Genomic DNA, 23,391 nt, shown 5'->3' on the forward strand with positions numbered 1-23,391 from the left:
TTATAACCCACCCCTTATTATCCTTATTATAATAAGGGGTGGGTGTTTCAGAACTCTTTAATACTTAACTGTAAATTACTCTAAACATTTGTAGCACAATATTGGACCCTAAAACATACAGCATACAATTAAATTAATGTTGATTTTTTATATCAAGTTCTAGCACAATAGGAGTCATGAAAATAGCAGAAATTGTAAGATAATTAGGTATAAATACAAAAATGAAGAAAAATTATTAATAGTTCTTGGTAGAAAAATATTGTGTGATGGTAGATGGTCTCTCACCTTCATTCTGTCATCATGCAGCTTCATCCTGTAAGCAACATAAGAACAAAATGTCTATACCAGATGCACCTTGCTCCTTTATGTAATGGAGCATTCCTTCAGTCCTTTACTAAGGGTCATCATTTTAGCTTTTTCGTTGTCTTCAGTCTCTTTGTTTTTTAATCATCTTCATTTTTATCTACATTATCTTTCACTAGTGCAACTATTTGTGCATGACCTAAAATTTCACAATTTTCTTCAATCTTTCTTCAATCCCATCCATTCTTCAACATCACCATCAGTAACTTCTTCACTGCCTGGAATTTTCTGAAGTAAGTCAACTATTCCACAGTTTTCTGTCTCTTCTCTGTTTTTGTAAAATTTGTTTCCTAAATGGTTCAGCAACTTTTTCCTGGAATGAATGGGGCTTAACTACTCGATTTCACTCCAAGGCTGAGCTATGCATCCAGCATATCTATTTACTTCAGTTTCCTGATCATATCACATCCTTCCTACATGGCTAGGACAAGAGGTGAAAGAAGTTTACATCTGTATTTTTTCTTCAGTGCCTCTAAAATGCTGTGGTCCATCGACTGACGCACTGAAGTTACGTTAGGAGGGAGAAACATGGCTCTTTTGTATCTTTGTCTCATAACTGTTCTGGATGATGATGATGGGATGAGGCATTGTGTAGCATGAGAATCGCCTTCCTTGGTAGATTTTTTTATTTTAAAAACTTTTACGCTGATGGAGCGAACTGCTCCATTCATCCATATGTTTGACTGATTCCAGTACCAAACAGGAAAATATAGTTGGTTTCGGTCCCATTAGTGACTTTTTTTTAAAATGCCGGAGATTATTTTATTTTCCTATAAGCACTATTTTAAGCTTATTGCTGCATGACAAGATTGTGACTCTCTCCTTGCTTCTTTTGTAGCGAGGTGCCGATTTTTCTCTGGATGCCAGCGTTTTCGGAGGTAGCATCCAAAAATTTAGACCAGTCTCATCACACTTATAAATTTCATCTCCAGATATACCCTTCTTTTCAGTTAGTTTGTGAAAATTATCCTTATATATTGCAGCATTTTCCAAGTTAGCAGATAGCTTTTCCCCACAAACGTTCAACTGCCTGATGCCGTACCACTTTTTCCGTCTGTCGAGCCAGCCAGCACTAGCAGTACATTCAGGCTCTCCTTCTTGAAATTCATAAAAATTTAGGGCTTTGTGTTGTAAAATTGTTCCTGAAATGGGTGTTCCCTGTTTCCTTTGCTGCTTGATCTACAAATAAATTGCTTCACTCACCTTTTTCATGTTCACCAACTTTCATACTTTTTCTTTCCTTTAAGGGGACATGTGACATATCGACTGATGAAATGCAACTATTTTGGGACAAAGGTTATTACGGCATAACTTTTCTCAAAATAAGCGTATACTCTAAATTCTTTTTTTTTTAATTTTAAATAGACAGTTTGTAAATTATACAAAACACATAAAATGCAAATTTAAAGCTTAATGTTTTTAAAAACCAGTTGTGTGATTTCTCTTATCTTTAACAAATCTTTTGTGACAGTGTGCTAGTGTGGTACATTTTTTTTTAAAAATACTGCATCAAACTTCTTCAAATTTTGCATGATGGTTAAAAACATATTGCTTAAGAATAATAAGCAGTATTTTACATTTTACTTAAAAAGAAAAAATATTAAAAATAAATTAGTAAAATGTTTTGAAAATCATAGAAAAAAATGATATTAAATTTTAAATCCCAGGTAGTTTCAAAGATATAGTTAAGATAAACAACTGTGGAAAATTTAAACCTTCTAGGCTGAATAGTTTTCAAGAAAAGTGTACCGAATGTTTAAAAGAAAAACACGTTTTGAGAAAAACTTAAAAAACAATTTAAACACTAATAATTTATTAAAAAAATCATTTTAACGTTTTCCTGCACCATAATCATCTTCAACTGGCATTTCTGCATCTAGTTGTTTTTGTTTTATTAACTTATGTTTCGTTTTGGTCGTTTCAGAAAGCTTTTGGCAAGTGAGATGGGCCTCACAAATTCTATCGCAATCTATTTTTGCAAAAAATTTACCATATAAGACCCTGGTTGTATTCCCAATAATTCCATTAGTTATTGCGATATTGTACACCATTGTACATTGTCATTAAAACATATTACCGCATCTAATAAACCTAATTTTAATGTGATGACACTCACAAAACAGTTTTTGGTATGCGTGTCCAGATGCAATTATTAAAATTTTCATTCAGGTTTTGAGTTGGTGTTGTTCACTTGTCTGACGTATAGCAGCGCAAGGAGCACCTGTTGTTTGCAACAGCCTTGAGCACCTTACAGGTGACTGTGATTTAGCTCAGTTCCACACCCAATATTGATGGAGAGCACCCCAGGGGGGACAGTCCGAAGGACCCTACCATCCTCCTCTCGAGAGGGCTTACGGCTCGCCACATATTTTGGGTGCTTCCATGCCGCACGTGCACTATACATTTACAAACATCAATGCCTTCTCCGAGATTCGAACCCAGGCCCTTCGGCATGGTAGTCAGCATCGCTAACCACTATACCAGTTAAGCGGTGGGTTTTGACTTCTTCCATGAATGCAGTTTGAGAATAGTGTTTTTTTTTTTTTTTTTTTTTTTTAAATCAGAGAGCCTTCTAAAGACTTCCTCTCAGCTAATAAAAGAGGTTCTAATAAAGAATGTTTATGAACATACTTTTTACTAGCTGATATGGTTTTATTGTTGCCACACCAGACATCTGTCCCTTTTCAGCTGATGGGCTTGCTAGTGCTTGTTTACATTTTTTAATGAAAGATTTTGGTTTAAAAATTTCTAAACATGGATAAATTATATATTATTGTCTGAGGTTACATTATTTTTTTTAGCCCAAAATTGAAAATTTGAATATTTGAAATTTTTTATGTCATATGTCCCTTTAAATTATTCGTACATGTTCTTTTCGCACACCAAGATTCAATTTCGGACTTCTTCTTTTTACACCCTATCAAAGTAGTCCGTTCCAACACAGTAATTTTGTTTACCCTTTCCCCTTTGTCCAGTCTGTGTGAGGCATCTAGTTTCATTTCCACTGTCACATTAGTTTGTTTTCTTTTCGAACGACATTTTCACTTCACATATTATCAAAAGTTTCCAAAAAGATATTAATACCTTGTGATAAGGTCACATAAAGAAAGAAGAAACTGAAGATTAATGTGGACAAGTTGTCCCAAGAACATAAGATGAATATTATTATTATTTAACTTCTGAATACGTTTTCAATAGTTGTTAAGTTGAATTAATTGTTTTAAAAATAATATTAATATGTTGGCATTGTTTCAAACGCAGGCTCGAGAGCCACATATTGCTCTCTCACACGTAAAATGTAGAGATATTGATATTTGGAAAAAAAAAAAGAAAAGAAAGATATAGGTTTTTCTCTTGTTGATCTTGCCTTTTATTTTGGGCATACAATAAAATTTTCTAGCCATGTTCCATGATTAGAGTTTTCGTAGGAGTTCAACACCACACCACAACTTATACGCCTGGATGTGAACTGAGGAACAATATCCGCAATGAACTGGTGTGAGTTTAGTTTGCAATAAGATGAAATCACAAAACTTCAGATAAGTCTCTTAGCATTTCGCAATAATAGAAAGGAATGTGAGCCAACTGTTACTTGACTTTCTTTGTATTCTTGAAAGAAGCAAATAGCATTGCCAAGTATTATAAGCTATCTTGAAATTTGTTGGGCAGTTGCAAGAATTACCGTATGTACCCGCATATAAGTCAAGATATTTTGGACAAAAAAATGACTTCAAAGTGGGGGGTCGACTTATACGCGGGTCATAAAAAAATTAAAAGAATCGGAAGTTCAAAAATTTCTTTATGTAATGCAGTTGCACTCAAATTGGACGACTTATCAAATAAGTCACTTACTTGAAGTAATTTCATGACTTAAATTATGTGACGAACTAATCACAGAGTTTCATACTTTAACTAGAGTAAGTTTCGATTAAACCAAAGAATTTTCGGCCCCCGAACAACCGATCAATATCGAGCAATAAAAAAGTTTCGCCAACACGCCAAAAAAAGAGAAATGCAGATAGTTTTTACGTACGTATAAGTCTTTATAATAGTTATTGTTCATTCATGAAATACTTTTGTACGCGAATCTTTTCCAGAACAAATTCTAGAAGGTTACTATATACGATCATTTTTTCCCAATTATCCTGCGTTTTGGATATGTTGGGGACGCTTTTGCTATGTTCTATTCTACTAGGAGTTCTATTAAATGTTTGGCGAATCTGACCATGAATCGGACGTTGAAGGATTTTGATTTTGTTTATTTACCAAGGTATTTTTTATCGTATATTTACTTTTTTTTCTCAGATGATTTGAATAAATGTAGTACTTAAAAATTTTTTTCCGGCGTTTCTTGATCGATTTCGGAAGTGGTGGATCGACTTAACGCGGGTTTCTTATTTTCTACGAGTTTTTTATGTCAAAGTGGGAGGGTCAACTTATACGCGGGTATATACGGTAATGGCACAATGTGAAAATGAAAAAAATTACAGAAAAAGAACAGTCAAATATTTGAACAGAACAGGACAGACATATGCATAAATAATAATCATATATACTGTATGTAATACTTGCTCTGTTTGGCCTAGAGATATCTTTAAAAAGTTCCTAAGATGTTGTCGAGTTTGGGAGACTCTGCTGTATATGTAAGACATCTGTTGCTTTGTAATTCAAATATTGATAGCTAAATATTAAATTCTTAGACTAATATGCCTTTCAAATAATTCTAACATGTTTAATTAATCATTATTTAGCTTAAAATTGAAAAAAAAATTATGAAATTTATTAAGTGGGACAAAACGTGAAAATAAATATAAAAAGCTGACCTCTTTCTCTTATCAGGTTTTTCTTTGATGCATTAATAAAAATATGTGTACAGCTATGAAAATAATTATAAACTTAAGTATTTCATCCTACAGCTTGAGACTTGATTGCATTTTGATTCTGATAAAGTTTGTAGCCTTAATTACTAGAATTATCTTCATCACTGATTTATAGATGCTCATTGGTCTATTGGGTTCTTTTGTTATTAATTTTTCAACTCTGAAAAAAAGCTGTTCACGAAGAAAGCAATTATTTTTAGCCCAAAAATTCATAACTGCTGAGTTTGACAAGTGCAAATAAAGATTAATAAAATCTGTATCTTCAAATCTTTGAATAAGATTTATATTACAGTTTAAATTAATTAGTTCCATTTATAGATTTTCTGATGGTTTTATTCATATTTGTTTTTAATGGTAATGAAAATAATGTAAATGCACACTTCAATTAACTAAAATCTTGAAATCTTTGCAACAAATGCATAATTGAAATGTTTTTGGTGGCCACATAAAATTACTTCGAAGGCTGCCTGTTTGAAACTACCGTTTAGTCCATGTGGCACACTGTTTTTCCTTAGTATTGTATATTTAATTTGTATGACTTTTCTTTATCTGCAAACAATTTTTTTCATTGCTGAATTTCTAACTCTTTAATTGAATATACTTTGCATCCAAAATAGTCTTTACCAGCCTTTATTTTTGCAACCATCTGTCATAGATAAATACAGTCAAAAGTCGTTATCCGAACTGGTCGGGACTTCGGCGATTCCGGATTATAGATCATCAGTTTAAATCTGGTAAAATGGCATGCAGAAATTATAAAATTAAAAATATGAAACCGTAATTTACGAAATAATGAACAATTATGATCTAAAGGGTATCAAAATTTACAAAAAAAAAAAAAAAAAAAAAAAAGCTTAATATTTATTTGTTTACTTTATTAAACATTTCTTTCAATGTAAGTTGTTTAAGTTGCTTCGTTTTTTATGTGATAACACATTCTCTTTAATTCTGTAAACAGACATAATTTCTTTTTCAGTTACAAAGTTCCACTCTTCAAGACCTATAATTGCTGTGTTGAAAATACCGACAAAATTTATTAGTTTTCAATAACCTCTGTCACTTTCTTCGGTATCGGAAGCGAAGAAATAATTATAATGATGAGGAATTTGATTTAAATCATATCAAAGACAGAGTAATACGCCAAATAAAATAAAAACATCTGTCCTGAAGATAAGGATAGTGCTGACAGATCAACTTCCAATTCGTTGCGCGGTGTTAAAGATAAACAAAGTTTAGATAAACAAACATTAAAGTTTTGATAAACAAAGGATATGCCTTTACCCATTTTTTGCAGCAATTCCACGTTTTGTTTAATGGACTCCGAAAGATACTTTTGCTTTGTATATCCTTTACATATTAGTAAATATATATCGGAAATTCTATTTGAAATAATCGAAAGTTCAAGCTTACTTTTATAAAATTGCTCTAACAGTCTGCAAAAAATAATAAGCCAGATCCAATTCGAAGATTAAGGAACAACGCAATCTGCAACATTAACTGAAATAAATAATTAGATAATTTTAGCTTAGCTTATCTCGTCCGTTATACATTAAATGTGCATTCGTAAACGTATTTTGCGCACGCGCAAATTCGCAGCCGTAAAGGTCTTAATCTTTCTGCATGCGCAGAAAGTTTGTAGCTTTGAGGTCCGGATTATAGATCATTCTGGATTATGGGTGTCCGAATTAACGACTTTTGACTGTACAGTAAAAGCTGAACTGTCTGGAATGGAAAAAGAAATTTTTGGTCTTTAATTATAAAAAGTGTCATCTTCTTTGTTATCACCTTAAATATCAAAAGCCTATATTTAAAATTATGTAAGAAAAATCCAACATATTTCATATTTCTTTAATATTATCTAAATTTAAACATCTTATCCAATTGTAAAATGTCATTGATCCTGAAAGTTGGCAGAAATACCACCAAATTTGCAGCAATAGTTCTGGTAGAAGCTCAAAAGAAAGATATTTTTATTTAATGAGAATCATAAGATTCAAGTTACAGCATTTAAAAAACTAGTATTGCATATCACAATTTTGCATATTGCATCTCCATTGTTAATTAATTTTCAGAGTTGCATAATCGTGCCCACTAAAACACATTTTTCTTAATGCCAGCATCTCATAACTTTGAAAATACTCCATGTTATTCCATAGAAGGGAGGTCTCAAATTTTAACCATTTTTTTAAACTGTAAGGAAAAGCAGATAAATAGTATTTGATTTATTACAAAAACTAAACCAGCTTATTGCAGAGTTGCCAACTCTTCCGATTTAGGCGGGAGACTCCCGATTTTCGACCTCTCTCCCGCTAGCCCGATTTACAATATATTTCTCCCGACTTTTTCTTAATCTTAAAATTTCTCACGATTTTTATGGAACTTGGCTTAATACTTTGTTATATGAACAAAAAAAGTGATTTTGGACGTCCGAAGCAAATGAATTTTCTCTGGATTATATCTTAAAACAAAACCTTGCGAATTAGATAACTTCTGCTTTGTGAGTGAGAGCATATACGTATCCAGAAACGTCCTTCTCCAGTTCTCCAATGGGCATCGTGCTCCGCTCCGTCTCATCTGGCATATATTAGCCAATGAGGACAAAACAAGCTGTTATTTGGATGTTCTTTAGTTATTTCGGTCATTTTGTCCTGAATTATGTGAGTACACGTGCCTTCGGGAAATAGTTTTAGAAATTATAATCTTTTGTTATGTCTGCGAGAAAGGTGAAATACTCGTGTACATTTCAAAAATCGTACACAGTTGACTTTCCTTCCATTATTTCCTTAAGGAAATGTAATAAATTTGCGATGTGTACCGCCTGTCGTTGCGATTTTTCGATTTCACATGGTGGAAGGGCGGATGTTCTGAAACGTGTGCGTACACAAAAACACAAGGGCAACATGAGCATGTTTTGAAAAAAAGAAATTGAATTTTTCTTCGGAAACAAAGGAGCAAAAAGTTATTAATGCAGAATGTCTCTTCTCTGCCTTTTTACTGGAGCACAACCTGCCACTGAATGCATCGAATCACGCTGCAGCTTTATTTAGAAAAATGTTTTCCAACAGTGAAATCGCTAAGAAATACTTAAGTGCAAGAACCAAAAGAGGTGCAATTGTTAAAGAAATGGATTTAAAAAATAAATCTTCAGTTATTGATCGCATTAAAACAGCTCCGTTCTGCCTCTCTACGGATGGAAGCAATAATACCGATTCAAAACTGTATCCAATTGTTGTTTCTTTTTTTAATCCAGAGTCTTCAAAAATTGAATGCAGTTTACTTTCTGTCCCCACTTTAAAAGGACATTTGACAGGCTTTAATATAGCACAGCTAATTATTAAAACTTTAAAAGAAAATGCAGTCCCTCTGGATAATTGCTTAGCACTTGGTGCTGATAATGCACCAGTATTGGTAGGCTTGAAGACTGTTGTTGCAGGCATCCTCAGAAAGGAAAATTCAGATTTGCAGATTATGAGGTGCACCTGTCACCTCTTAAATTTAGCAGCTGAGAAAGGAGTAGCTTCTTTACCAATAAATGTGGATGAACACATTGTTGATATTTATTATAATCTTGAAAGGAGTTCTAAAAAGGAGGAAAAATTGAAACAGGTCCAACAGCTGCATAACAGCAGTTTGCAATTAGAAAACTTGGATGAAGGTATAAAATCAGCTAGGATTGACACCCAGTGGAGTTTAATTGGAAAACTGAAAGATGCTGATGGAATTTTAAAATATAGTGAACTGTCTTGAATTATGTTGGCCATCTTGACAGTTCCCCATAGTAATGCAGAGTGTGAGAGGATTTTCAGTGTTGTTGCAAAAACGAGGACTAAATTTAGATCTAATATTAGTGATGACACATTAGAAAACTTTTATTAGTGAAAGCAGGCCTAGGTGGCAATTGCTATGAACAAAATTATGAAGTTTCTTTTTAAAGAAAGCAAAATGTGCCACTGTTTATACCATTTGTACAAAAACTGATTAAAGGGTTTTTTTTTTTTTTTTTTTTTTTTTTTTTGTTTTGTTTTCTTAAACGATTGCAAGTAATAAAAATGTTTTTTATGTGTAAGGTATTTTTGTGTTGCTTGCATTTAAGAATTAGTTACTATTTAAAGTTAATTCATTATTAAAAACTATATTTTCCTCATTTAAAAAGTCATTGTGAAAAATCTCCCGATTTCTTAAAAAAATCTCCTGATTTTTGAAAGTATGGTATTGAGAATTAATCTGTTTTCCATAAAACTAAGGCAAAGATCTTATAATTGTTTTATAACATTAAACGTATACATTGAAGGATCTTACTCTTTTATTTATCATACAAAGATATCATCTTCGTAATAAGCCAGGCAACTTCTCGCACAGGCATGAAAAAATAGCACACAGGGAAAGGGTTTAAATTGCCCTTTTATGTAACTCTTTAACAAAAATGCATGTACTTCGTGCTCATAATAACACCAACTACTTGCGATGGGAACGTAAGAATAATTTAGCAGTAAGTGGCAAACAATAGTGCTGGACTACTTAAAACTAACAGGCTGACTCAGTAGCCTGTACTGGCAATAGACTTTAATAAACGGCCAGAAGGCGTAATGGCTACTAAGATAAACAGCAGGAAGGACAAAATAGCAACGTGCACTATACTAGTGAAATTCTGCTTTGTCTAACTTTCTCTTTTCACCCACTTAAATACTCGTTTTCACTTTAATGTGCATCCTGGTGAAGAAATGCAAGGGAAAAAGAGGATTTCAGAAACAGTAAAAAAAATTTAAATAATTATTTATTCAAACTAAGGGAAACCCTACAACATTGTTGATGCTAAATCAAAGTATTCTCAACATTTTTTGTTTGTCGAAAATGGTAGATGGGAAAGCATATTAAATACCAAATTTTTTTAATAATTTTAAGACTTTTGTCCAAAATGCATTTAATGGAACTGAGTACTCTAGTCACTGCCCCTGTTAAATGTGCTGTTGAGGATAATGATTAGACAAATTAAACACCTGTTGTGAATTTTTAAGAAATCTCTCTGTCTATGTTCCCATTCTGTAGTAACAAAGAAATTCGAATGAAAGTTGCCATTAGAAGTTCTGGTACTTTTCCATTTCGCCGGCGCAAATCTCGCCAAGCAGACTTTGTTGGCTACAACGTACAGTATGCACATAAAAAATGTTAATTCTAAGAATTTTTTTTTATTGTATAGGCATAAACATTTTAATATGGTTTAAAATTTTGTAAAAAGCCCATAAATAAAGACAATAAATTTGTAAAAAGACATTAATTTAAGAATTTACTATGATTTCATAGTTCAAAATCCTGATTCGCCGGTTCGTATCACGTGACCCCAAGTGATCTCATCTCATCTCACGTAAACTACGCTACTAAAATTTAATTCGCTCAGTAATTATCTACATTAAGTTAAATCTTAATTTGGAATACAAGTTTAAATGCAAGAATTATTTCAATTCGTACAAATAGCTTACTCAGAAATTATGTAAAACCGCAGTGCTTTACTTCGCTAGTCATTAGAATTGATGAATTTAACACTTGATTTCGCCTTCGGATGAGCGGTGTAATTGCGTTCTAATTGACTTAATTACCATGAATTGTCTTAGGGGATAAAATTTAAATATCGTGTAAAAATTCTATATTATTGTATGCCAGTATTGAAAGAAACAATCTGATAAGAAATGGCTTCAACTTGTTTTGAAACTGAGGCGTAAAAGGTTACCAGCGAAGATATTCCGTCTGGCATCAGTTAAACCATTATTGGCGACTTTATCGTTTGCGCCGGCAAAACAGAAAAGTACCGAAGTTCTTTTATAGTAGGTCCACACTTTTCTTTCTGTGAGAGGTATCCTATTCCAAGGATGAATTCTTAGGACAAGATGATGGGTACAGAGGTGGGTGGGAGCTGTACTCAGTGTTTTCTGCAAGAAAGCCGTGTAATTCAATTCATATTATAGAAGTTATAAGCAAAGTTTTAAAAGTTCTGTACATGCTTGTACATGTACGTTTCCCAATTACTTCATTTTAAGGAAAAGATGCTTTAAAAAAAAAAAAACTCAAATTCTAAAATTTTCAGTTACTTGAGATGCTTGATGTTATTTAAATGCTGAATAATCGGGCTTTTTACTATACTTCCAATTGCAAAAATGTTTAAAATTGTAAAAAATCAATTTTGTAAAAACTATGACTTAAAACTTTTTATACCAGTCCCTGTATTTATGTTTGAGAAAATGTTATACTCCTTATGAATGATAAAATACAAAATTGACCAAAATATTTAATTTCAAAATTTGAGATTTATGAGATCATTTTCAAATTGCACTGAGAGCTTAATTAAATAAGTAAGAATAACTCAAGGTTGATTTCTTTAATTTATAATTTTGTTGTATTTGTCATGCCAAAAGAACTTTTACATAAGTAATTTATAAATTTGCAAAGTCAAAAATATTTATTCATATTCTTGTGCAATTTTATTACCTAATAATCGTAATTGAGTAATAAAAAATCACTAATTTACAAATATATTTTTAATTAATGCAAATAATATAACGAGTTTAATACTGAAGCATCAGTGTTTCTTAGAGCATGAGTTTTTTGATTCTGTGAATGTAATCACTATTTTGAAAAAATTATATTCATCCATACATTCGATAATAATCTGTTTAATGCTTTACTTGATCGCTTAACATCAAAAAATGTTTTCTAAACTGATATTTTGCTTTAATTGCATACAGATACAAACATTTTGCACATCATCTTGTGTGTGACCTCTGAATATGATGTTCGACTTTAATATGAAATATGTCAGTATATTTTTGTCATACAGGAATCACACTTTTTGTGTTTTACTTTTTATGATGAATATGAGATTTTCTTGAATATAAGTATAGGAATTGGAGGAACATATTAGAACTTAGATTTTGTAAATTTTACAAAATTGATTTCTTTACACGAGAAAAGCCAAAACATAAATATTTATTTCAGTAAAAGTATAGGTCTATGACTAATGGTTACAATTACGAAAGCCATACACTGCATTTCACTATAACAATTTAAAGAATTTATCATTATCATTATTAGTCTCAATGAGATGAGCAGAAATCAAGTAAAGTGTTAATTTTTTCCCTTAGAATTTGCTAGTAATCGTAACTTTCAATGATGCTATTTCTGCATTGGGCGTCATGATTTTTTTCCCATCATCCATTATTTTCTTTCAGGTTAAAAATGAGTTAGAGCGTATTTGTCATCATGGAGTATGTGATGATTTCCTGAAAAACATAGAAAAATATGCTGAAACTGTGTTACATAGTGTTCCTTCAACAGATCCATTATTAATGAAAACTTTCAGAAAGTTGGAGAGGTGTACAACAGAGATCCAGAAAAATTGTTAAGTGTTTTATTATTTCTTCATTTAATTAAAAGTATTTGTTGTCAAATTATTTATAAAGTAATAATGAAATAATCTGCTTTTCTTTTCAGCAATATTTAAAAATTTATAATGTATATTTATGTTGTATGAAGTTTTAAAATTTTTTAATTGATAGGAAATTTTACAGTATATCGCAGTGCTTTGTGGTACATTTCTAACTCAGTTCTAAGTATTGTTGTAATTTATTATTAAAATAGAGAAATAATATTTCTATTAGTATATTTTTTCCCGTTTTTCGTGTAATATATAGCATGTTTCCATATATTACATGAATATTAATTCCATATTGTGTTTGATTGAAATTCTTATGCAGTCTTTATTTTTGCAACCATTAGTAGCAGACAATCTTTTTTTATACTGCTCTGTCATTTAATTTAGTAAAATTTTGTTGCAAAAATAAAACACAAAAGTTTGACTTCCAAGTGACAAATAAAAGAATGAGAAATTTACACTGCTGGCCATCAAAATTGTTATGGGACAGAAATAAGCTTATGAGACACCAGATCTTTACCATATGGTGAGCCAGGTACTGTCCCGTGATGCTACTGATTCAGCAAAGCAGCCCACAGAAGCTCTGTGCAGACTCTCCAAAACATTTTCATGCAGTTATTATTTAGAAGAATCTGAAAGTATATATAAAGACTTTTTCATAACAGTTGTTGCTCACAAATATCTTCCCCTTGTTCTGAAAAGTATTTTACAGTATTGTTGATTTTGTGATGAAATTTTGGATTATTTATTTTATATCTTCAAAACTCGAGTTTATTAATACTTTGTTTAACGTTGTGATGCACTTATGGTTAGGGGCATGAAAACTGATAGTCTTTTGGAGATCTGCTTTTGTCCCAAATGCAGTTTTCTGAGGAAGAGGTATTAGATTGCTACACCATGAAGGTTGCACAAAAGGTACTATATGCTGGGATATGTGAATGACCAGCATTCCAGTATTTGTGCACAAAGCAGCTATGAGTAGGGCCATCTACATTAGATATAAGTGGTAAGCGTGCATAGCGGCTTTCTCATTCGGAAATCACAATGAAATTGGGATTGCAGTTTATCATTCCTCAACATTGCTGTTTGTGTTGTATATTGACTATCAAGCAACCAGGAGGGCCATATTGGAGGACCTCAGCAGTTCCAAGCCACTAATACCTGAGAGGACAAACATGTCCTCTTGGCCTTGCAGAATCAAATAAGCATGTCATTCACTCTTAAGGACGTCCTCATGATTTACTGGTGATGCAAATTAGATAACAAAACACACATTGCCAGAGAAAAGTCATCTAAACGAAGATCAAGTGAAGTTTGCATTTAGCTAATAGAATTGTTCAGGAGGAAAGTCATGTGACATTCATAGAAAGTTGCAAGCTGCAAGTTTCTTGTGATGTTTTACACTTGTGATGTGCATGTATTCTTGAGCATGAGAAGAGTTAATTTTTTGGAGATTGTCTTTCACCACAAACATGGTTGTCTGAGAGAGAGATATTAAATTGCTACATCATGAAGGTGGCATGCATCAGTTTTGCATAAAAAGTATTACATGCTGGGATATGCAAATGATCAGCATTCAGGTACTTATGCACAAAGCAAGTACTAGTAAGGCGATCTACATTGAATGTAAATGGGAAGATTGCTCGCTTTCTCATTTGGAAATCACATTTGAACTTTTTTTTTTTTTTTTTTAAGTAATGTAAGGAGAGAACTGCTCAGAAAAATGCCACAGTTCATTTTGTTTTGAAATTTTTTTTAAACAATTAAACATGACACCATAATAAGATTAAAGAGTTATTTTCTGCCCAAATGAGTCTTAATGCAAATTAAAATTTATAAAATTGTTTTCAGATATATATTGTATAGGAAAACTGAATGATTTGAAACACTATTTTCCAAATCACAAAGCCAACTTCATATTTTTTAAACAGTTTCTTGCCCCGTCCCCCTTTGCTTTTTTGTTTATGTGTGTGCTGTGGAAGAATGTGTAATAGGAAAAGTTTCATATAATTTGATTATTTTCTGAATATAAATTAGAAGAAAAAGTTCATCCAATAAAATTTATTTATTGTGAATTAAAATTTAATGGATTATAGGAAAAATTATATTTACAGAAGAATTTTTCTGTTTTAAAAAAAATTAAATATGCTTTTTCATCTAAAAATTGTAAAAAAGTATCACATTTTGATGTGTTGTGCTTCAAAGTGATCACTCGTTTCCATAAACTGAAATGCCTTCAATCTCTTTAAAAAAATTAATATTTTTTAAGTAATGTGCTTGTATTTAAAGTAAAAATACCACTCAAATGAACAAACAGCTTTCCATTTGCATTCGTTCTGTTAAAAGTTTTAGTGTACTTCCAGTGATTATAATAAGCTTCAGAAAAAGGTCAAATGGCTGTAATATTTTAGATATTCTTCTTTTTATTAATATTATTTTATATATTTTTCTTTTTATTAATTTAAATATATAAGATATTCAGAGGGTGATAGGAAAGTAAGAAATGGGAGAATATAAATTTGAAACTGTCGACAGCTTCACATATTTAGGCTCTGAAATTTACAACAGGAACAATATTACTACCGGTGCAAAAGAGAATTACTGTAGTCAATAGATGCTTCAGTGGAATACAAAAATATAATCAAGTGTAATTCAAAGATAAACAAAGACTTTACTGTATAATAGCCTTATAAGACCAATTTTGGCATATGCACGTGAAACTTGGACCATGACATGCATGAATGAGGATATGTTGGGCATTTTTGAAAGGAAGGTTTTGACAAGTTTTTTAGAAGGAATACAAAAAGATGGTGTGTAGCTTAAAAGATAAATTTGGAGCTGTGTCGCTCATATAATGAACCTGGCAGTATTAATTTCACTAAATGCCAAAGAATAAAATGGGCAGGCCATGTTATCATGGATGAAGACCGGTGCAATGAAAAAAGTCTCCAACACTAGACTAACAGGCACATGGAAAAAAAGGCAGACCAGTTCTAAGATGATTAGATTGGCTAGAAAATGACCTACTGGTCTTTAAAACCAAAAAATGGAAAACGTTTGTAGGGAAAAGATTGGCCTGGAAAATGCTTCTTGAGAAGGCCATAGCCCATCCTGGGCTGTTGAGGAAGGAAGGAAAATCATACTTTTTAAAAAATAACTATATCCTTGAACAATTTTGTTGCATGGTATTAGCAGTAAATTTATTGCAGTAGTATAAACACTTATCATCGTCAAATATGTTCTTGAAGAAATAAATCAATAACCAGTATCTAATAATTGTAATATTGTAGCATATATCTAATATTTTATTCTAATAAAATACTGTTAAGCTAAATTGTTAAATATGGTGTACCTTTACCTAATAAGTAAAAACTATGTATGGAAGAATTTGTAAGAACATACATGCATATCCCCCCCCCCAAAATGAATTAGGAATGAAGAGTGCCATGAACTTAATTTAATGCTGTATTTATCACATCTATTCCTGCAATAATATCTAGCCATGGTGTACGTCGTCATTTTATATTAATTATTTTCTTTAAATGTTTGTAATATGGAAATAATTGCTAATGACAAATTTTTTCCTACTGAATATTGAATTTTATTCATTTACATTTTATTTTTAGATGCACGAAATGTTGGGTCCATTCTTCTTCTATCTAATTTTGCAAAAGAAGAAAGGAAGTATATAAGACTTTTGGATAAGGTACATTGTAATAACAAATATATTAATCTGCATTATAATCTAGACTTCTAAAAAAATTTGTCTCTTGGGTTTTCTGTCATTTATTAAAAAAAAGTGTTAAATATATTATATTTGTTAAACATGTAGTTAAAGCAAATAGCTGATGATTTAGTTGTAGATAACTAAGTTAGATAGCTTGAATTGTTGATTGAATGATGGAGTTGCAGACAAATGTGCTGAGTTCAACACGTGGTTTATTCTTGGACATTCTTGATACATATCTTCAATCACATCATTAATTTCTTAGAACGGATAACTTTAATGTTCTGAGAAAATAATGATGTAAATTGCTGGATAAGCATAATGAAAATGCCGTTCTTATCTCCATGTATTGTCCCTCAAGTGACAACTTGAATGATTATTTGCATGGCATCAGTAGCATTACTGACTTGAACAAGAACTCTGAAAGAATTATCTGGTGGAGATTTTAATGCCAAGAATTCCCCATGGAGACCTTATGAATGCTCGTAAGACCACAGAGGTAAGGCCATTATTGAATTTTGTTCGATAAAAAGGCTTGAATGTACTTAAGTCCTGATAGCCTGGTTACGTTTTCCAGTGCCAGAGGTGAAGGGTGGATAGATCTGATCTAACCATTGCGAAATCTTCATGTGTTCTGAATTGGCATGTTTCCATTGATATCTCATGTAGTGTTCATCGCTATATTGAGATTGCTCTTATATATTAACTCTTCTAGAAAGACTGTGAACTACTTGTGAACAATTTTACATTTGAATCCTGAAATCGTTGCTGAAAAAAAAAAGTGGGACTTCTTGGCAGGCAAGGTGAAATGACCCTGATTCCAAAGAAAGGTTCACTTACAATTTAATTTCAATAGTAAGTAAAAGAAATTGTATGAGTGACAAGTATCTTATTCAAGCCTTGACTCATCATGGACATTTTCCACCTTATTACGAAAGGTTCTCGATTAAAAATTGTGCTTGTTCTTGTGGTGTAAGAAATGATAATTTAGAGCACCTGTTATTGAGATGTTCCTCTATGCAAAGATATATCCATAATATTGTAAAATTTAGTATCTTAAGTAATTTATGTAAAAATGTAGGGTCTGAATCAAGATTGTCAAATATCATAAAATGTGTGTCTGTAAACGAAATGGAGTTGTATATTGAATGAGTTCAGTTTATTATGCCTGTTTTATTTAAAACTAAAATGTTCATATTTATATTGTTAATGTATTCTTTTCTAGATGTAAATAATGTTTTATTTTGTATTACAAAGTTTGTAATTAAGTATTATTTGTCGGAGCGGCTGGCAGATCTCGCCAGTCTTTAAAGAAGAAGTTTAAATTTGTAATAGTTAATCTTTTTTTAGTTATTTTAAAGCAATATGGTGACTGTTCTGCTGTTTGTGGGTCTGGATGGTCCCGTTTTAGTATTTAATGACCCGTTTATAGCTCTGTTAAGCCCCTAACAGTGATACAAATAATTTTGATCAGTCATATAACCTTGATGAGTATAAACACTATTCATGATTTTATATAAAACGTGTCACATTTTTTAAATAATAGATGGAAGCAGGAAAATGGTTAATTATGTGTTTGTGAAGTGAGAGCAGGGAAGAAAAAAGAAAGCGTGTATTGAGCAGATGAGATATTTATAAGCTCGGCTTTTGTGTTTCAGTTTTGAATGGTGATTGGATAAGAGCTTTTGTTTTGCAAATGAAATAATTATGTAACTCATCTGGATGATGCGAAGGGCACATGGTTAAGTGGAAATAGTATTTAGCTGCTGTTGGAGAAGCTAATTTGTGATTCTTGCACTCGCTTTTGCAAGTGCTGGGAAAGGCTGCTGATGTAAGTGGATTCGATAGAGACTAGATTGTAATGGCCCAAAGACTCGGAACGAATATCTCCAAAATTGCATGACTGGTAGGTTGTTCACAGTCAGCCATTGTTAGTATTTATGCAAAGTGTATAAATGATGGGAAAACCAGCAGTAGATTGCTGGTATTGAATGTCAACACTGTAGAGACATTAGGTTGTTTCGAAGCAGGAGACGTGAAAAATGGGCAATGCCCTCGCCGAGACTCGAACCTCGGACCTCTCGAATACACGCCAAGCGTGTTGACCATTACAGCTAAGAAGATGGGAGAAATACCTTATAACACGTCATCCAAAAAAAAGGGCATTTGAGGCTGTCCTACTTGGTACAGCAAAATCGGCACCAGACAATTTCTCAGCTGACAACCAGGTATGGTGCTGGTCCAATTGCAAGTATTTCTGAACACAGAGTTCAGTGGACGCAGTTGGATATGGCACTGCAAAGCAGACGTCCACTCATGTGCCTCTGTTGACTTGACCAAGTGTCATTCTCAACTAAACTACCGCTGGTCTGGGAGCATCCAGACTGGACCATGGGTAAGTGGAAGACATTTGCCTGGTCAGATGAATCGCAATTTCTCATTCATCATGTCAATGGTTGTATCAGGATATGTTGCCTTCCGTTGCTCCCTGCTGTAACAGCAGGCCATACATAGGCTGGTGGTGGTGGTATTATGCTTTGGGGGATGTTTTCATATTCGTCTTTGGGGCTCTTAGTCATAGTAGAATAGACCATGAAAGCTGCGGACTACCTGAATGTAATTGCAGATCAATTGCACCCTAACATGACATCTGTCTTCCCAACTGGAAATGGAATCTTCCCAAGGATAATGCCTCATGTCACAAGGCTCGAATTGTGGTGGTGTGGTTCAAAGAGCATAAAGATGAATTACAATTAATGACCTGGACACCTAACATGGCGGATCTTAACCCATTACAGCACATTTAGGATGTCATAAAGTGGCAGTTCGGGGCTCAAACACCACTATGTCAGAATTTCTCGATTTTGCATGACCGCTACTTAGACATTTGGTGCAGCTCCAGTCGTCAACCAAGAACTTGTGGTATTCATGCCAAGGCGGGTTGCAGCTGTTTTGTAGGCCAAAGGTCAGGCAATGTGTGTTTGAGTAGGGGGTCATAATGTTTTGGCTCTTCAAAGTATATATATGATTTCTGAAAGTTTTTAGAGAAGTTTTCATTTTACAATGAACAAAATGTTAGTTTAATTCTTATAAGCTCTAAAACTTATAATCAACAAGTTTTAAAATCATCTGTGTTTCATGTGAATAACTTTTTCAGACAACTAGCATTAAATTATGTAAAGAAAACCATTGGGCCGAAGACATCCCCCTTTTTAGTTACACATCTGCCTCCCTCTCACAGCTGTGTTTGGAATATAAATATAGATATCAAATCTATATACACCACCTGGCCACTTGGCTTGAGGAAGTACCTCTGTCCACCTTATTTAATTTATTTTTCAGACTCACCATCACACCGTTGTTTGGTCAAGAGTTTGCATTTGGTGGTTTGGGAGGGATTGAATCAGCTCTTCATCCAATTAACCGACCCCCTGAATTAAGAGATGGGATCTTTTACTAATACTATATATTTGGTGGCAGTTTGGGGTGTTATCTACTTATTTACTGTGTACCTTGCATGGGAATAACCACTTAAAATCTTTGTTTTAAATGTTCAAATAGCGGAAGAGCTATGGCCAACATTGCCTAAGCTCTTTTCCTTCTTTTTATCAGAAGGAAGTGCCACCATTGTTAAGATGTTACATTTCTGTTAAGTCGATTTACAACATTTTTCTCTTGATTTTTTCTTATTCTAAAATATCTCATCATTTTTATTATTTTGCCTTAATTTACACTAAAAAATGAGATTTTGTGCATCTGAAATCATTTGCTTTTTCTATTGAAAAAAGAAGAAGATATCTGTTTATGTGCACATATCAACTGCTGTCTGTTATATGTCTGGGGATAGATATATCTGAAAACATCATGACTCAGTTCTTCAATAGTTATCAAACACGGCTATAGGCCATTTGCAATGAGTGAAGATGCAATTTTCTGGATTTCTAGTAATGATAAATGGTGTGATTTTAATATTTAAATTTGCCCTTAAGGATCTGTAATCTTTTATCTTAGTTATGTGTGTGAGGAAAGTAAGATAAGTATGTACTCTTCAGTAAACATTTACTGATGGCATTCCTTTTATTATTTCATCAAGCAAATATAATATGTTTGTGAAGTTTATCATTTGTGTTTGCAATTTTTTTTTATTTTTATTTATTTATCAATATCTTGTAATTTATATTTAATGTGAATAAATGTAATTGACTATCATTAGCTGTAACCGTAATTCTACTCTTTTGCTTTCGGGAAACTTCGAGAAAACATAAATTACCAGAACTTTCTCATGCCCAATTAAAAAAAAACTTCAAAAAGCCAGAAAGAAATATCTCAGTTCAGTTGTTTAGATAACTGTTCTTGTTTATTTTAGCAAACTCATGGTGAGATTAGATTAGCTTTCTCTGCACTTTGAATTGTGTTTTATTTAACATTTTAGTAGTTTAAAATATAACTACAATGTGACATTGTATGAATATCTTTGAGGCAAAATCCAGCATTTTGTTATATTTCTTGTGATAGGAATAAATTTTATTAACCTTTTATTGGACTTGTGCATTCAATCTATTACGAATCCGTACACACGCAACAATACTTATGCAAAACTCTATCCAATTGTTACTTTTTACCTCACAAACTATGATTATGTATGTTTTTGTCTTTTAGGCCTTAGCAAACCTCTTTGCTTTATCATATACTCCATTTTAAAAGTATTCAATATTTGTAATGTAGTTCTGCAGGGAAGAAAAAGAATCTGCAATTTAAATTCAGTGATTCGTTAATTTTTTAAAGATATTAAAGTCTGAAAAGCAACCTTTGTTTCTCTCTGTCATGTGACTTAAAATAAAATTTTAAAAAACGAAGATTTATTAATAGTTTTTGCTGTTGACAAAGTAATAGAGGAGATTCCAGATGGAAATAAAAAGAAATTGTATTTTTATGATAGAAGTTACTTCTGCCAAATATGTAATTACATATTATATAAATTTCAAATTAACAGTGAAGTATTTTTACATGCTAAAATTGCAGATATTTGTATTCTAGCAGCTGCATCTTTTCCTAATTTAAGATAGTTTTTGAATAAATTTTCAGTTTTATTTTGCTTAATTTTCAAAGATGAAGATATTGCTATTGCAACAAATAAATTGAAATCACAATTTTATAGTTTATAATTAGGAAAACTGGTTAAAGTTACAAAACTATTAGGAACTGATACTCAGTGGGCTGTAACTGAAAACTGGAAAGTTGTGATTGAATCTTAAAGTGTTGTGAACTCTGTAAAACAGTGTTTCCCAAGGTGGGGCACATGCCCTTCAAGAGGGCAGTTTGATTGTTTTAAGGAGGGCAATTCGAAAATAGGCTTGTTCAGAGTTTAAGTTAAACGTATGACTACTCTCAGTCGCTACTCAAGCTGGGTAAACCTCCAGTATAAGCAACTTCTGTCCGCCCTGTTAACATTAGAGTAAAACTACTGGTTATACTGGTTTGACACTAAGCAGTTTGCTCTATGTCTTCTGAATGATGCAAAATGCTAAACGCGAGATCTCAGTTTTTGCAGTGTTCCACAGTAACGTTCAGCATTCACCAGTGATGTTAATTTGAAATAAAGCATCCGTTAAATTTGTTAGAAAAGTCTCATTGTTTTAAAAAATATATGCATTGTATAAATGTAAATGATATACAAATGGTATGTAGATTCAATTGGTAATTTTTATTAATTTCAGTTTTAGAAGCATCATTTCCCAGAAACAATTGTCAAATGAAAAAGTATGTTTTTTTGCAGTGAGGTAAATGGGCCATATATATTTAAACATGCAGTTTCAGTCTACATTTACACTCCAGTTTATATTACTTTTTTTTTTAGTTTTTAATTGAAGGGGCATAGAAAGGCTTAGGTGGGGCATAGCACAAAAGAAGGTTGGAAAACACTGCTCTAAAATAATGTTGGTCATCTTGACAGTTCTCCATAACAATGCAAAATACGAGAGAATTTTCAGTATTGTTTTTAAAACAAGAACTAAATTTAGATCTGGCAAGAACAGTGATAGACTGGGAAAGCTTTAATTAGTAAAACAGGCTTTTGTGGTTGTAGTTATTAGCAAAAATGTGTTGCTTCTTTCATAAACCAAAGTCTGCTACGAATTGGTATATCTGATATCAGATTAAAGATCAAGAGCTTATCTTGAGTTGCTTACACTTCTGAACTTTACTTACATTTCTCCAATGCATACACTAGTTTCAGAACAGTAGTATGTTATCTAATGATTAAAAATAAAACTTATGGAGATTGGAGACATTAAATGTTTTGCCTGAGACAAATTGTTATTATTTTATATATCTGATATCATTAGACACCTTAATTTTTCTAAGATCTTTTTCACTAAAACCATAAAACACAACTCCAGATACAATGATTTTTAAGTATCAGAATTCAAATAATTTCTTGATAGAAATCCAGAGTGTTAGAAGGTGACTAGATTTCACTAAAAAAAAGCAAATTATTTTCAACGACAATTGCTATATATATTTATATAGTAATTTTCTTTGTTTATTATCTATGCATGCTTTTTTTTAAAAGGCTTATGTTATTAAATACAGCTTTCAGATTTTGAAACATCTCATCACTTAATACTGAGGGATTAAGACTGCTGTATTTTGGCAGATAGCTCTCATGTGCTTTTCCACATTATAATAAATTAAACTAACCTCATCACCTAATATTTTTTACTACCTGATATTTGAAGTCGAAACTGGAAAGTTAGGTCTGAGTCATTAGAAAACTTAATAATTTAATATTTATTTCCTTATACTACTAGAAATAAAATCAGTACATTAAATGAAAACATATCAGTATGCTAAAATTAGTTTTAATGAATAACTGTTAACTCATGTGTATAAAACACTTAAAATAAGCAACAAATAAACATCATTAGAAATGAAAATGTAATAAATGTCATTAAAGAACAATGTTCACCAAACAACTCAAACAGCATCATTAAGTTCAA

At 32.1% G+C, this 23,391-nt stretch overlaps 1 protein-coding gene across 1 annotated transcript in view; it reads left to right on the top strand.

The window, feature by feature from the left end:
• LOC118195292 (uncharacterized) overlaps positions 1 to 23,391 on the top strand; it is a 43,973-nt gene that overhangs the window by 18,891 nt on the left and 1,691 nt on the right. Inside the window, exons 6-7 of the mRNA XM_085808550.1 lie at positions 12,464 to 12,632; positions 16,293 to 16,372. Of these exons, the coding sequence (XP_085664676.1) occupies positions 12,464 to 12,632; positions 16,293 to 16,372 (249 nt within the window). The remainder of the gene's footprint in view (positions 1 to 12,463; positions 12,633 to 16,292; positions 16,373 to 23,391) is intronic.

This window comes from Stegodyphus dumicola, chromosome 1 (assembly GCF_044657685.1).
Source record: "Stegodyphus dumicola isolate Sdum_Otavi_A_Nest chromosome 1, ASM4465768v1".
Classification (NCBI taxonomy): domain Eukaryota; kingdom Metazoa; phylum Arthropoda; class Arachnida; order Araneae; family Eresidae; genus Stegodyphus; species Stegodyphus dumicola.